The sequence below is a fragment of the Asterias rubens genome, chromosome 8, assembly GCF_902459465.1.
Source record: "Asterias rubens chromosome 8, eAstRub1.3, whole genome shotgun sequence".
NCBI lineage: Eukaryota > Metazoa > Echinodermata > Asteroidea > Forcipulatida > Asteriidae > Asterias > Asterias rubens.
Window position 1 is genome coordinate 21,509,458 of NC_047069.1, and position 17,634 is coordinate 21,527,091.

At 38.8% G+C, this 17,634-nt stretch overlaps 2 protein-coding genes across 2 annotated transcripts; both read right to left on the bottom strand.

Moving 5' to 3' along the window:
- Window positions 1–634: 634 nt before the first annotated feature.
- Window positions 635–7,196, bottom strand: LOC117293914. The gene is made up of 3 exons (XM_033776398.1): window positions 6,873–7,196; window positions 3,269–3,335; window positions 635–1,804 (listed from the first exon to the last, which is right to left on the bottom strand). Exons 1-3 carry the CDS (start codon window positions 7,194–7,196, stop codon window positions 1,497–1,499), a joined length of 699 nt encoding a protein of 232 aa, XP_033632289.1. The 3' UTR covers window positions 635–1,496.
- A 9,035-nt stretch (window positions 7,197–16,231) lies between these two features.
- LOC117294053 (allatostatin-A receptor-like) lies at window positions 16,232–17,206 on the bottom strand. The gene has a single exon (XM_033776565.1). It carries the CDS (start codon window positions 17,204–17,206, stop codon window positions 16,232–16,234), a length of 975 nt encoding a protein of 324 aa, XP_033632456.1.
- Window positions 17,207–17,634: the final 428 nt, after the last annotated feature.

Below are 17,634 nucleotides of genomic sequence, written 5' to 3' on the forward strand. Positions count from 1 at the left end.
CTCCCATAAATGGCCGGACCGTGTTTGCCGACGAAGTAAAAGGAAAACCACGCAATTTCGAGACATATTTGTGTGGATCATTGTATTCTACTTTTAAAACCTCTTTTTAACCATATGCATTTTATAACAGACGGTTACAAACGCTTTGTATAGACCAACTCATCCGATCCAAGGCAACGTATTCCTTTAAAGGCAGATGACACTATTGGTAATTGTCAAGACCAGCCTTTACAGTTGGTGTATCTCAACATATGCATAAAATAACAAACCTGTGAAAATTTGAGCTCAATCGGTCATCGAACTTGCAAGATAATAATGAAAGAAAAAACACCCTTGTCACACGAAGTTGTGTGCGTTTAGATGGTTGATTTCGAGACCTCAAGTTCTAAATCTGAGGTCTCGAAATCAAATTCGTGGAAAATGACTTCTTTCTCGAAAACTATGGCACTTCAGAGGGAGCCGTTTCTCACAATGTTTTATACCATCAACCTCTCCCCATTACTCGTAATCAAGGTTTTATGCTAATAATTATTTTGAGTAATTACCAAAAGTGTCCACTGCCTTTAAGAAGAACGGGTCACTACTCTTTTATTCCCATTCATATGTATATGTTTTTTTGTTAGAAGGCGTGATAAAGTAAGAAAATCTGTAAAAAATATCCGTTTTCCGACGTCCTTGAGCTCTGCCTTCCTCCATGGACACATACGTGTGTTACATTTTTTTAAACAACCGGTTAGAAACAGCTCCAGCTGTTGCTATCAACCGTTTAAACACCCGCTCTCCACCAGTAGGAATAGCGAAATTGTCTAAAGTTATTTATGAATCAGTAATAAAGGTACAATATCCGTAATAACAATTTGGATATCTGTATTTTACCAATTTATAGTTCGTAACTAATTAACTTTTAAATAAGACATTGTTACTTTTAAAATGCTAGGGCTTCTATACGCAAGCTATAATGTCAAATATCAGTACTAAACATACACCTCACACAACAGCACACAAACACACCGAAAAATTTAAATCTTCAGAACAAAAAAATAGACTACTATTTTAAGCAGTAATGTAACTATGAAAGCAATAATTAATAGCTTACACCGACTTAATCAAGTTGTAGTTAATATACAATTTATGCAATAACTGAACGCCTCATCATGGTTCTTTGAAAAATTCTAATTTCTCAAAGATAAGAACTCCCTTTGTTGTCAAACAGACCAATTGGGAATTACAAGAGAATTTCAATAATGTACAAACTTACTCTAAAAAAAACCTCAAGAGCCAAGCTGTCATCGGAGTTCGTTAAACCAATTTGTATTTATCTAAAATCGTTTTTTGAGCGAACATGCTTACCAATATAACTATTTTGTTTATTTTTGCTATTATAGAACACGTAAGAGTAGGGTAAATGGATCGCACAAGGACAAGAATACAGGGGTGACACGTGATACGAGGAGAATACGAGCTTCATATATGCGTCTCCTGCTATAGAGAGGCTTTCATGCATCACAGCAGTAAACCGAATCAGCAACTCCGACTCTTGGTGTATTTGGGATTGAGCTTTTCAAATAACCTTCTTCGGTGTAGTAGCACTCCCCTGCATTGAACCAGCCAGCACACGGCATCACTTTTACGTCTCGTCCTGGGGTGTCGTACAGGCCCCATTCATCATTACGGTAACCGACATCGTAGGCAGCTTTCAACTGAGCCAATGAACACAGTTGCATATCACACTGTGCACAGCGCTCTTTGGCCTGTGTCAAGTCGGCACTGGGATAGTCCTCCGGTGTTAAGAAGATGGGGTAGTCTGAAATGTAAATCGTACTTTCGATGTTAAACCACAACCTCAAATTAAAGACTAAATGACAAAATTTGAGATTAAACCAAATGACCCATAGCCAACATTTCAGTGTCATAGTCAACATGGAAGTATTGATGTAAAGGGACAACTTAACGACATGAATCCTGGAAATGTCAGTATTTTCAAATAGTTTTGGAAACATCGCATGTTTATCCTTAAAAGGAAACAAACCAATTCTTTAAATCAGGCAAACTCTTTTTCTATATTATTTTTAAACACAGTGTTTTTATTTGTATCTTCTGTTGATACTATATGGAGAAAGCTTGAGCTCAGCTATTTGAAATATAGAAGGACGAAAATTGATTACAACTTCAAACCGCAAGTTTTGATGATTAGAAATTCTCATACAGTACTTCACAAAATGCCCATTTACTCGCTGGTACATTCTTCCTTCAAACTTTCCTACAGGATGTATAACACATTTTGTTCCCTTAGGCTAAAGTGTTATAATCAACATTCCCAAATCATACTTGCCACTTCGATATTTATATTTCAATAACCCATTCCAACGTCTTCATTGTCTTTCCTAAACCATTCAATCAATCAAGAGAACATTTATTTCCACATTTGCACATTAAGGCATCATCCTAAAGCCGAGGCTTGTGATGGATGTGCCTGTTACAACAGACGTAGAGCCGCCCGGAGACGGACGTAGAGCTGCCCAGATATCACGCACGAAAAAAGACCGCCGCTCGCTCGGCGTGCTTGACATGTGGGGGTGCTGCGTGCGCCTTGACTAACGGCTACCCGGAGACGTAAATAGAACCGCCCGGAGACTGTGACGAAAGGAGTATAGAGTGAAATGGCTGCTTTGATAAATGTAAACACAAAAGAGACTGAAAGAATAGTCTCCTCGTTCACTAATGAACTATATTGTCTCCCTCTTCCCAATATTGAGTTTTACCGTCGTGTTTCCAGCCTCTTGTGGTCATACAGGCCTTTATCATCTACCAACCCCTTCCTTATTTCAACTTCTTTGTTGTGCCGAAGCAATCAAAAAAGAGACGCTACAGAGGAAATTCATAATAATAATAATAGTAATAATACACAGTTTTTATATAGCGCTTCACACTAAAAGCCTCGAAGCGCTTTACAAGAAAAAAAAACATTATTACAAATTAACAAAATTAAATTGTGTAACATTGTTAACATGAGATAAACAAATTAATTGGCTAATTGCCAATACTGCATTTCCAAAGAGGAGCACATCAATGTGAACACTTCTTTTAACTGTAAATATTTATCCTCGAGAAAATGATTTGAAAACGGATGTTTTTTTATTAATTTGTTTACGTTTCTGTAAGTATTGCTTCATGTGAATTGAATAGATTGCTCTATTATCAACCAGAGCAAAATGAACCTAAGGCCTATTGATACTAAATCAGTTAACACATGCATCAATCCCTTTACCTTGATTATTGCTTGTCATGTCCAAACACGGGTAGTCTGGATTTTCTTGTCCAGCAGGACTTGTAGGCTGTTAATCATTTAAAGAAAAGAATAATAACATTATAGATAGGTTGCCGTTAAAATACTGTTATGATTCCCATTATTTTAAAAGAGATAAGAACGTAAGTTCAGTGTCATGGCAGAGTGGTGCCGTGCACTAAGCTCAAACCCGTATTGTGAAGTTGTCATATTATTGTGGGTTAGAATCCTGTTCTTGACACTTGTGTCCACAGCAAAACAGTGATAACAATGGGAGACTTTCTGGGACGATAGAGGGCAGCAGACTTACCGGGTAAATCCATTGTTCTCAGAATTATGCGCATGTTCAGAACTACGTAAACAATGGAAATTTACCCGGTATGTCTGCTGCCACCTAGTGTTGGAAAGTCTCCTATTGTTGCGTTCTTGGTATGGAAGATGTAAAGTCATTCATCCCGATTTTGTACTAAACAATTACTGGCGAGTATCGACAAAATATAATGGTTGCTCGTTGATTCTGGTATGGTTGGTTGTTTACGTTGAATCACCTTGTAAACCTTGAAAGGTCCTTTATAATTGGGTTTCACAGTTAAACAAGAGTAGGCCCTATGTGTTGTTATTAACTGACCGTACTCGGCGCTCGCAAGGATGGAAAAGTTACATTATTAGTAAAGGGACACAAAGGGAGCTCAAGCAATCGGTCTATTGGACGAACAATGGCAAATACTGGGTTGATATTAATTTTTCTAGGGAATATTATTTTATAACAGCACTGTAAAGAGTCCTTGAACAATTACCCAAAAATTGTGTAATAACAAAACAATGCAGTGTAACCAGCTCCATACGAGAAACCGGTGGCCGGATGTAATCCGATTCTATTGTTAGAAGCGCTCGAAAAAAACTGTGCTGCTCTGTAATTGGACATTTCAATAGAAAAATAATATCACCGCTCGTCAACATAAATTATTGCTTCGACTCTTTACAATATGTGACGCACAATGGAACAGTTCATTGCGTGCTATGAAAATAATTGTATACACTTTATTTAGATCCTGATCACTTTAAAAAGAAAAAAAACGACATCGAAACCCATCCATCCTTTGTATTTATACTTAAAACATACCTACTTAGCGTATTGTCAAGCACCTACAATGATTGTATAAGCACGTTTGGAATGATTAATCTCGGGTCAAATAATTAATTTCTTATGACGTAATACAAGGACGTAAGTTACAGCCACAAATGTTACCATGCAGCAAATGTCACATCCTTATTGTTTAATTTCCATAGAAACAGCTGCTATAAATAAGCTGAAGACCAACTTTATTGGGAAAGTAGGTATACTTATTGGGAAAGTAGGTATACTTATTGGGAAAGTAGGTATACTTATTGGGAAAGTAGGTATACTTATTGGGAAAGTACGTATACTTATTGGGAACGTAGGTCTTATTGGGATGGTAGGTATACTTATTGGGAAAGTAGGTATACTTATTGGGAAAGTAGGTATACTTATTGGGAAAGTAGGTATACTTATTGGGAAAGTAGGTATACTTATTGGGAAAGTAGGTATACTTATTGGGAAAGTAGGTATACTAAGCGCCTTGAGTACCTTGTTGGTAGATACATCTCATAATGTGAATTACTCTAAGGGAGTGCTTTCTTGCGTTGGAATGTAAGCTCCGGATTTTCTGTGATATCTCAAAAACTCGTTTTTGGAAAGGTTTAATATTTGCCTTTAAAGGCAGTCGACACTATTGTTTATTGTCAAAGACTAGCCTTCACAGTTGGTGTATCTCAACATATGCATAAAACAACAAACCTGTGAAAATTTGAGCTCAATCGGTCATCGAAGTTGCGAGATAATAATGAAAGAAAAATAACCCTTCTCACACGAAGTTGTGTGCGTTTAGATGGTTGATTTCGAGACCTCAAGTTCTAAACTTAAGGTCTCGAAATCAAATTCGTGGAAAATTACATCTTTCTCAAAAACTATGCCACTTCAGAGGGAGCCGTTTCTCACAATGTTTTATACTATCAACCTCTCCCCATTACTTTTAATCAAGAAAGGTTTTATGATAATATTTATTTTCAGAAATTACCAATAGTGTCCACTGCCTTTAAGGACCTTAATAATCATTCGTTTGCCGATCTCGGCCTTTACCGGGCTTCACCTAAGAAACTGCATTCAAGATGAACTAAATGGGTCACAATATTTGAATGTCGTAGTTAGAATACAAGAATGATTGTCTTCGTATAATATGCCTGTTATTTTATTTCACAGAAGTGTATTTTTGGTTTGTTTTTTTGTTGTGAGTTTTATTCCCTTTTTGTTTTAAGGGGGTTGGCTGGGGGCTGGTTGGCTAGGCTTGATTTGGGTTGGCTTCTTTTATAACACTTTGGGGTTTTTGATTGGGGTCGAGAAAGTGAGAAGCTTTCATTTGAGCCATTGCTCGCAAAAGTCCGCCAATTATATAGCAGTGAAATAAAGTGCTCAAAATTAGTTTTTATATACAATATATCACGTGACCAATTCTTATGTGTTTTATAAGAAATGTTAAAAAAAAAAAAAAAAAAAAAAAAAGGGTCGTGGGTTCGAATCCCACCCGAGTAAAATGCCTGTGATTTTTTCACAGGACTCGGGGAAAGTACTGAGTATACAGTGCTACACACATCGGTGTATATGGGTAAAAACCAAAAAATTAATATTCTTTATCCCGATGCAAATTTAACATCTATTTAAATCGTTTGCAGTACCCGCTGCTAAACATAGGATTCGAACTGCCTCTAGCTACCGGGCAATCTAGGTGGTCTAGTTGGTAAGACACTGCTCTAGAATTGCAAGGGTCGTGGGTTCGAATCCCACCCGAGTAAAATGCCTGTGATTAACATAACAAAAATTGCAAAAGATCTCTTTTTAGTAAATGCTTTTTCAACAAGTAGACACTTTATTCGTCACAAACTGTTGCATATGAATTCATTGTATCTTTATTGATACTTTTGAACATTAAGGAATATTACTACATTGACAAAAAAAAATGGTGACCCAGCCCAGCCATGCTTCGTGTGGTAACCTAGGTTACCAGTATACAAATAAATCGGGAAAGCGGGCATGAACGTATTTCTATTGCTGCTCAAAAGAAAAAGGGTTGATACAGCATTTAATAATAATAGCATAATTGCTTATTTTATTTACAGTAGTCCTGCTAATCAAAGATGGTTTCAAGGGGCAATAATCAATCAATCATGAATAAATAAATAAATAATTGGAAAGGTTTGCTTAAAGGCGCTGAGGCACAGAAGAAATTAAAAGTGTGTTGATGGTAGGCCTCCTGAAATACAGGGTGTTCAGAAGTGCCTTGAACGTGTTGAAGGTGTCTATGATGTGATTGGGAAGTTTATTCCAGATTTTGGGTCCATACACCGAGAAGGCTCTATCAGCAAAAGTGATGTGACTTGTTCTTGGTACTAAAAGTATGGTAAACAGGAGCTGTTTGACCGAAGGAGTTTCCGTTCAGCACCAACTTGCAAGCTCATTTAGGACAAATAATTGCAAACACAATTATCAAAAAAAGGGTTAATAGCTTACCTTGATACAGGTGAAGGAGTAAATCCAGCCCTTACTTGGCACCAAGCTTCTAGACTCATCATGGTGAGAAGCGTTAAGGAGCTGACACTGACCTGATGCCATCTCGTAGTTTGAAGATTCACACCAACCCGAGTCTTTGCAGGCATTGTGACATAATTTCTGCGTCTTAGTCTGATTGATTGCGTCTTCAAAACCCAATAATACATAATCAATCATAACACACCATGGAGCTACAGACGTATGACGGGATGAGATTGTCATGAACGATGATATCGCTAGCAAGAGTACGGGTAAAACGCACCAACCTCCCCGTATGGTATCCATGACTAGTCTGCTAGTTACATTACATTCAACCGGTTACGATGAGGTATGAGGTGGGTGTGGTAAGTATATGTACCAATCTGTAAACCAATCAAGAATGGCGAAATTTTTCCAATCCAGTGGCTACCATTTAGCAATACAGTGGCTACCTTTCTGCAGTCCAGTGGCTACCTTTTAGCAATCCAGTGGCTACCTTTTAAGCAATCCAGTGGCTACCTTTTAAGCAATCCAGTGGCTACCTTTTAGTGATGCAGTGGCTTCATTTTAATAAGCAATCCAGTGGCTACCTTTCAGCAATCCAGTGGCTACCTTTAAGTGATGCAGTGGCTACCTTTCAGCAATCAAGTGGCTACGTTTTATTAGCAAAGCAGTGGCTACCTTTTAAGCAATCCAGTGGCTACCTTTTAGCAATCCAGTAGCTACCCTATAGCAATTAAGTAGCTACCTTTCAGCAATCCAGTGGCTACCTTTCAGCAATCCAGTGGCTACCTTTCAGCAATCCAGTGGCTACCTTTCAGCAATCCAGTGGCTACCTTTTAAGCAATCCAGTGGCTACCTTTAAGTAATCCAGTTGCTACCTTTAATAGCAATCCAGTGACTATTTTTAAGCCACAGCGATACTCTATAACAATAAACTGGGTACGCATTGTTCCAGTTCACTGCATTCATCTTTCGATCAACGGTAATATACCCTTCTTATTGACTTAATTCATTGCTGTACAACGGCTAAAAGCCGAAACGTAGAGTTAACACAGTTTAGCTTTAGGCCCAATGTAATTGTCTTTTATTGCCATGGCAATGTCAAACGCTAATGACTTTAGCAACACCAATCAGTACGATCTTTGAACAAGTAAAAACCTTAACAGCTCATGTGTTCATCTCTAACAGATAATCGCCATAAAAATTACCGATAGCCGTAACGAGAGGCCTATTTATTAGAGAGGTTTCGCAAATCTACGGATACACATACAGATACCGATACGTCGACACTTTGTGTGTTCACGTGACGCGTATCCGCGACTATCGTATTTTGCACACACGTTAGCAACGGATACAGCATCTCATACACGTCGTAGAAAAACTGATTCTGTTTTGCAGACTTGTAGTTGTATTTTTATCCCAGATCATAAACATTTCCCTTCGGAATTGCTTTCATTGGTATCGTGTTCGAAAATAATCAGTAATTTGCAAGCAAAACGATGAGAAAATGCCGTGTTGTATAAAACACGGGGTCTCTATCGGTCATGCTTGTCGGGAAAACACTCATGATGAACGCGAGCGCACTCAAGTGAAACACACCGATAGTTTGCAAGACAACATTAAAGGAACACGTTGCCTTGGATCGGTCGACTTGGTCTTTGAAAAGCGTTTGTAACCGTTTGTTAAAAATGCATATGGGTAGAAAGATGTTGTAAAAATAGAATACAATGATCCACACAAACATGCCTCGAAATTTCACGGTTTTCCTTTTACTTCAATGACATAGTCGACGAAGTAAAAGGAAAACCGTAAAATACACAGTCGGCCATTTTTGTGAGTCAAATTTTTGACTCCCATAAATGGCCGACCGTGTCAGTTCGCAAAGTTAAAAGGAAAACCGTGCAATTTCAGGGCACATTGGTGTGGATCATTGTATTCTACTTTTACAACATCTTTCCAACCACAAACGGCTACAGACCATCCAAGGTAATGTGTTCCTTTAAAGAAAAAGACGATTCTACGTAAAATAGCTAGACTTCGGTTATCTTTTGAATTTTGAACACCGATTCTAGTAATTTACTGCAAGAGTCTCCAAAATTAAACATGTTTTCATCAAACTCGAGCGATAGAGATGGGGTCGTAAGTATTGTTAACCGGACCATGTTGGAGTAAGCAAAAGCCAGACAGGTACACTGTGGTCACAGTCAATGATGGGAGACTGGGACAGAAGCCCTGGACAAATGCACACAAAAACCAAACTCATTGGCTGATAGTTGTGCTTGGCATAACACACGGACTCATTGGCTGATAGTTGTGATTGGCTTAACACACGGACTCAATGTTAATAGTTGTGCTTGGAGCTTACACATGAACTGATAGCTGTGCTTGGCGCTTACACACGGACTCATTGGCTGATAGATGTGTTTGGCGCTAACACATGGACTCATTGACTGATAGTTATGCTTGGCGCTTACACATGATCTTGTAGTGAATTCCATTAACAGCTGCCAAGCATGTGTTAGCTTTTAGTGCTTGCACTCAGAGACTTTTACCATACAGAACAAAAACGTACGGTAAAAGAACCTTTGCTTTCAGCGCACCTACACTTTGGAACTCTCTTCCTGCTACTCTCCGTTCCCAGATAAACCCGGATCTCTTCAAATCCCATCTCAAAACTCACTTATTCACTAAATCTTTTTTGTAATATTGTATTGTTTAGTTAAATTGTTGCTTTCTCTTGTATAAATTAATTTGTTTATTTGTTTTGTAAAGCGCATTGAGAGTACTTGCAGTACTGAATTGCGCTATATAAGCATTTCTTATTATTATTATTATTCCCCTATTGTATGTGACCATCTGGGAATGTCAGCTGTTAATGGTGAACAATGAGCTCCAAAACCCCCAGTGTAGTATAAAAGGCTATTGTAAGTTCCTTTGTGTACGCTCATTGAGCAGGCCCTAATCTTGTTCCTTAGCCATATAAAAGTGAATGCAGACAATTGGTCGCCCTAACTCTTCTCCAGATTTTGGTACAGAAAGGTTGTATCTCTCTAGCTTATATACATGTAGTCGTAGTATTTGTTAAGGTTCATTTATTGTGGTTGTCCAAAGGCTGACTGGAAACTGAATTGGTAGTACACTACTCCTATACAGCAACCTTTCAGCTGGAGGACACCATTAATGTATAAAGTAATATCTCTTGATAATTAAATATAAATAGTAGCTAGTAATTGTATTTGGGAGATCTTAAATAATTTGAATGAAGTCAAAGCTGACCAGCGCCGCCAAATGAAGCTTAATTCTGCCCAGACTCAGAAATAGGGTAAGTGTATATTATTGTAAATAAATATCCTATAACTGGTGATCCCGACGTGATAACTAAATTTATTTAACTGTAGTCTTTGAAAGAATTACTTCTCATTTATAATCGGTGATGATTCGATGTTTATTTTTGGCTGATTCCAGAGCACATAATTTTATTAAGTACCCTAAGTTACCAGATTATGCATTCACCGTTGATTTAATTACAATTCGCGGTGCTAAAATTTATAACCTTGTCGGTCCAGCCATACGTAAACTCCAAAGTTACAATACTGCTGATCAAACTATAATTAGATTGGCCGCCGGAGTTAACGACTTGACAGCATTTGTATATGATAGTCTGCACGAAAAAAGAGTGTTAAAGCCCTCACAGCACACAGCCGACAGTTTATTTTCCGAACTACTCAAATTTACAGAGGCAATTTTATCGGCCCGACCAAATACCATTGTTTTATTTACCACAATTCCAACTACATCATTCGCTAAATTTCAGAACAGCAGAAAACTCAGCATTCCTATTCTCTCTGAAAACGACCTATACATATATCAGCACCAACTGGATACAAACATCGATAACATCAATAGTCTAATCATATATCACAACCAGGTCGGAAAACAAGGAATACATTTTAAAACCTTATGTTGGCATAGTTATATACAAGAAAGAGTTCTAGACGGCAACGGCGTGGAAAAACCACACACGTTGTACGAAACCACTTTGAACACCTGTACGATGGCCTTCATGGCGATTCAAAGTTAAAGAAACAATGGCACTTAGCAATGTATAAAGTGTTTGCCCTGGATCGTCAATCCGTTCTCCACATCCGTAATTAATTAATTGTTGATCTAAGTCGTTTTGAAACTCTAAGAGCTATGGATGAACCACTTGAAGTAAAGGCGCCATTGGCAGCAGTCAGTCTCAAATTACCACCTTTCGTGAATATTGGCGTTAATATTGGCGTCAATATTTGCAACTTGGGGTAAAAGTCGCAAATATTGGCGTCAATATTGGCGTAAATATATATTTGCGATGTCCCTTTAAAGCCACCATACATACACAACACACGGAGTAACATGGCGTAATCTTTGTTTACTCTCGTTGCTTCATGGGTATGACATCACCATTTTTTGACCGCGTTCATGACGTCCGCTGGTTTACAAATCCGCTTGGATTTCAGTGTTGGTTTAATAGCCGGGAACCAGTACAGAGCGGGAAATTTCAAAATCGAAGAATCGAGGTCAAATTTTTTCGGTCAAATTGTAGCAAAATTATTTGGAGAAAAACATGACCACAACAATGAATTGATAGCTGAACACAACATAAACAAGTTCTAATAGTGATTTTAATGTAGGAGTACCGTTATAGTCCATCTTTAACGACATTAATGCAAGGCCTAGTTACAGGTAGCCAAGAGAGTAGGAATAGTCGTAGTAGAGATCGCTCAGGGAATAACAAGTACCGAAGTCCATCCCGGCAGTCTAGAGACGTGCCACGGGCAGGTTCAGAATGTTGGTACCATTAGCGGTTTGGAGACAAAGCAACCAAATGTGTCAAACCATGCTCATATCCTGATTCAAACTCAAGTAGACTACCTTACCAGGAAAACTAGAACGCCAGCATTTAGGGACGACAAATTTGTCTGGCCAATCCAAAAGTCGTCTATTTTACGTTACCGACAAGTTCACTGGTACTAAATTTTTGATCGACACTGGTGCCGAAGTGAGTGTTTTACCACCTAGCAGTAGGGATAAACAGAATAATAGCCCTTATACATTGCAGGCAGTTAATAAGACTCCAATATCAACTTACGGAGAAAGGTCAATGACTTTAGACATAGGCTTAAGACGAGCTTACAAATGGATTTTTATCATCGCATCTGTACCTATACCAATACTCGGTGCAGATTTCCTAAAACATTTTTCTTTAGCAGTAGATGTTAAATATCGTAAACTTATTGATACATTGACTGAATTAACGTTTCAGGCTGCAGAGCATCAATAGTTTCACCCAGCCCTGTTTTTGCCATACCAGATAGCATTGGTGTACCTCTTTTACTTAGAGAATATTCAGATGTAACTCGGCCGAATTTTCAAGAACATCCCGTTAAACACAATGTCACGCACCATATTACCACCACGGGCCCACCAGTGAATGCACGTCCCCGACGATTGTCCTCAGACAAGTTACATATAGCCAAAGCAGAATTTAATCACATGCTTGACTTGGGAATAATCCGTCCCTCAAAAAGCCCATGGTCTTCACCTTTGCACATGGTACCTAAGAAAAATGGCGATTGGAGACCTTGCGGTGACTATCGTGCTTTGAATAATGCCACAACACCTGATAGGTACCCGATTCCCCACATTCACGATTTTGCATCAACCTTACATGACAAGAAGATTTTCAGTAAAGTTGACCTAGTCAAGGCTTACCACCAGATACCTGTTGAACCCGAAGATATACCCAAAACGGCAATAACTACACCTTTCGGCCTTTTTGAATATATAAGAATGCCATTCGGGTTAAGAAACGCTGCGCAAACATTTCAAAGATTTATCGATCAAGTATTACACGGCTAAATGTGAGTTTGCTCTGGAAGCAGACTTACCATGTAAATTACTGCGTTCGTAGTTCTGAGCATGCGCATATAACTGAAAAAAATTTGATTTATCTGGGCCCTGTTTCATAGAGCTGCTAAGCACACAAATTTGCATAGCATTAAATTTCGCCCTTGATAAAAACAGGATTGCCAACCATATTTCATTTTTCGCAAACTGCTTGTTACTCAGCTGTTATTGCTTGGCCTGAAAATCACATGGACATTTTGATTAGCATTCATATTTCTATGAGGGGAAAATTTTTATGCTGAGCAAATTTGTGCGACCAGCAGCGTTATGAAATATGGGCCGTGGTATTAAAGTCTAACTTAAGTCCTTCAAGTCCCTTATTTAACAATGATTTAGACGTATATAGTAGTGTTATTAACAAATTGTTGCATAACTAGCTATAGTTGCTAACTGATAACAGTCAAACGCACATTACGTGATAAGATTACACTAGTCTAAAACTGCAGAGACTGGGATTTAATTAAGTTGACTCTGTCCGGTGTCTATATACGACAACACAGGTGTGACAGAAGATTCTGGCCCCGGAGATTCGCTGTCTCCTCAAACTGTGTACACTTCGTCTGCTATCTGCCATCTTCCAATAGGGCCCGCTATTGAATCATCCCACCCAATCTCATTTAAAATAAATATCCGGCAGACCAATATCCCTGGGACACCGGCATGGTGTGTTGGTAAAATGTACACTGTAATCACCACCCCTAGTTTTTTGCTGTTCCTAAATATGTGAAACACAAGAGGGCGCTTTCTAGGATCGCCACTCGACAGACACAACAACCCATGTACATTGCGCATGACCTTACAGTACAACCATTCTTACTGATACTCCGATCATCAATTGACGTCGACTGAAAACAAAAATTCTAACTCAATTCTGGCTCAACTTCTGTATAAAAAAATAAAAAATAAAAAATAATAATAATAATAATAATAATAATAAATAACGCCCCCCATGCTCTATAAATTTTATCATTTAAACTTGAGCGTGCCTTACAGTTAGGTATCGCTCGCTTCGCCCCCTTCCTCTTATCTCCCGTGGTCGGGGGAATATTGTACCCGGCACGGAGTTCTTTTCACCGCCCATTATTTCCGGTGTTATGTTCGCTGAAAATATCTTCACTCTTCACCGGAATCGTTTTGTAACCTTTAATTACGCGCACGTGCTCGTCCGTATTTACTCAAGATAAAGTTACATCAGATGGTGAGATCGTAGAGCTATTAAAAAGGGAAGGCATGTTTTGAAGTCTTCTAGTTTTTATCTGTGGATGGATGTAAAAGGCACTAGACACTATTAGTAATTGCAAAGGCCGGTCTTCCCACTTCGCTGACTAAGTTTCTTGTTCTAGATTATCAATGATGGCACTGAACCGCTCACGACGAAATGCAGATTTTTGTTGTTCAATGTAGCTAGTAGCTATTAGGACACTATTTAAATTAGGGTTGATTTAGGCTTACATGTTTGAAATGTAATGCCGGTTCGTTCAAAAAATTGTCTTAATTCCAAAGCTTTCTAAACTCATTATAGCGTATGACGATAATGCAAATATCTAATAAAACTACACTGGCATGTAACTTGTGATTTTATAATAACCCAAAACGTTGAATAAGAACATATACCCCCACCATTTTAACAAAAATCAATAATTTTAACACCCGGCCTATTTTAATTTCATTTAAATGAACGCTCCAGAGTGTATATAGCGTTCACTGGTCAAACAAGATCATTAAATGCCATTACGCCACAGGACTCATTCAATTTCGTAAAAAAAGGGCAGCAAGAGCTGATCGAGCCATTCGTGTTCATCAAGTTTAAATATGTAGTATAAAAATGTAACATAAGAATGGTGAAAGTGTGGTCTTGAATAAGGGAATCAATGTGTGGTGATGAGGTTTTCAACTATAGTGGTTTAAACCCAACGAGGCCTGGTTCTTGATAATTTTACCGAGACGAAGTCGAGGTAAATTATCAAGAACCAGGCCTAGGCGGGTTTAAAGGCAGTAATTACTCAACAATTTTATCAGCATAAAACCGCACTTGGTAACGAGTAATATGGAGAGGTTGATAGTATAAAACATTGTGAGAAACGGCTCCCTCTGAAGTGACCTAGTTGTCGAAAAAGAATTAGTTCTCAACGAATTTGATTTCGAGACCTCAAGTTTAGAACTTGAGGTCTCGAAATCAAGCATCTGAAAGCACACAACTTCGTGTGACAAGTGCATTTTTTCCATTCATTAATATCTCGCAACTCCGACGACCAATGAAGCTCAATTTTTCACAGGTTTGTTATTTTATGCATTTGTTGTGATACACTAAGTGAGAAGATTGGTCTTTGACAATTACCAATAGTGTCCAGTGTCTTTAAACCACTAGTTGAAAACCGATTCAACACACTTTGATTCCCATTCATAAATACCTTTTCGGTCAAAAAACATCAACACTTTTGGTCAAAAAGTAAAATAAGGTGATATGGCACAACTGTCCTGGCCGTTGCTCTCGACCAATAGGAATGAAGAAACTGTCTAATAACAACAGGTGCAAGCTCGTGTGTCACGCCCATGAATTAACACTTTTTACTGGTCATAAACAAAGCTTTATACACACCCACGTGACGCGCTCTCCACCAATAGGAATAGCGAAACTGTCTGGGGTATTTATGAATGCCTGTTAATTTTAAGAAATAGAATGACTGAAACGAATCTGAATGAAATAAACAACAACATGTGTGCTCGAAAACGAAATCGAATGCATTCATAGCTAAAATGAAACCCTACTTTGAGTGGATAAGGCGGGAATGCGTGAGTTTGAATGAATGTTGACTGAAATTGGCGGGGGAAACCTATATAACAATATATACCTTTCTTAAGTTCATATTTTAAGTATTATTTACTATTGTTTTTCTCTTTCTACAAAAAAATGCTAACGAGGTTTGCTTTAACTTACTTGCATCATACATTTGTCATTTGTTGGACCATTGCAGCATTCTAGGGTGCTCCAAAACAGGAGGATCACCTCTTCTGGTTGCTACCCCCATTGAGAAAACGGGGTTTTTTGTTCGGAACACAATATTTCAGTTGTTAAAACAGTTATTAAGCATATGCTTAGTTACTGAAATATTGCCAGTGTACTAACATGCTCAACAAATGCATGGTTTTTACTCATTTCTTCAGACTCACATAACGTATGAAGCCCGAATTTATTTCAACAGGTTCGTTACTCTACGGTTTATCTCTGAAAACATGAACACACGATCAGCTCTACACAAATCATGTAAAACAACTTATATATAATAGTTCAACATTTCAGAAGTGTAGAATGTTCGACTGTTGATCCTCTGTTGTGTCGAGCAATGCCTTGGATCTTTTTGAAAGTTTCCTTTTCAGTGTTTCAATGACTAGTGGGTGTTTGGTGTCCGCTCCGTGTTCGGGTAGTCGTCCGAGTAATTCATGCGGTCCTCCTGCCGCGTTACACGGTAGAACAACCGACGCAACGCACTCTTAAACTTCTTGTACTTGATGGCATAAATGAATGGATTGATGCAGGCATTGGTGGCTATTAACCCAACCGATATGATATATACATTGCTAGAAAAGTCTATTCTCTGCAGCCCTGCGTTGTGTCTCAGAAACAGGATCTGGTTCAGAGACCAACAGATCACGAATGTGAAAAACACAATGAGTAGAGCTTTAAAAGTGTTACGTCTTGCCCGTAACAGCGACTCACCTCCCCTGTTACGATTGTGAGGGTCTCGATCAGACACAGTAGGTACCACCCGCTTAGCGCTCTTTGATAACTCCCAAGCAATTCTGAAGTACATGTAAGACATCAATGCCAGAGGTATGGCATACTGCATCAAGAAGATGACGACACCAACATACGCACCTATACCACTCTGGTGGCAAGTGTCACCATCCACCACAGACCACTGGACGAAAACGTAAGATCGTATACTCAGAACCACGAACCAGGAGCCAGCTATGGTTAACACAATGGCTCTTCTGTTATTGAAGTATCGCTCATAGCGAAACGGGTGAACGATTGCAAAGTATCTTTCAAAAGTCACCGCTATGAGGCTGTAGGTTGACGCAACGAAGAAAGTCAGTTGGAAGTAGCGAGAGTTCCAGAAGTAACATAGGAGTACTCCTGGTGCACCTCCTGGGAGTGGTTGCAAGACTTGAGGGATGTAAGCTTGCAGGAGGATGAAGACTGATCCCAGAAAGTCTATGGTTGCTTGGTGTAGGATCAAGGCGTTGGTGTTTGTGTGCATAGACCGTTCGAAGATGATGACCAGACTCACCAGACCATTGCCGAGGATACCCAAGACACCAGATGCAGTATTGATGACAAGCAAAGATGTAGACGATCCCATGTCAAAAACTTAAACATCTTACACAGTAAATCAACAATCCATACAGAAAGCTTACACAAAAATACAAGTGGAACGAGAGTGTACAATATTAAAGCTTTATCGATGTAGTTTGACTACATCTCTCAAAGGCTTGGCTCACATTGTGTTATCTGGGGGTTTGTGTCACTTTATATTCAGATATCTGTTTGCCATAGAAATGCCAGTTGTATCCTTTGGGTTCCGTGTGTTTTTGGACTGTTCCATTTTCCCCGAACCGTAGCGTCTACCAATTTGAAGGCGCAGTATCAATAGCGTTATTCCAATTTGCATTGGATGACCATGTTTTCCGCACGATCCTACTATCTCGTTGCCGTGAAAGCTACGCGTGTGTCGTTGCTAAACCAAAACCAGATTTTTACTTTTCCTCGTTTTTGGTGTCATAAATATCA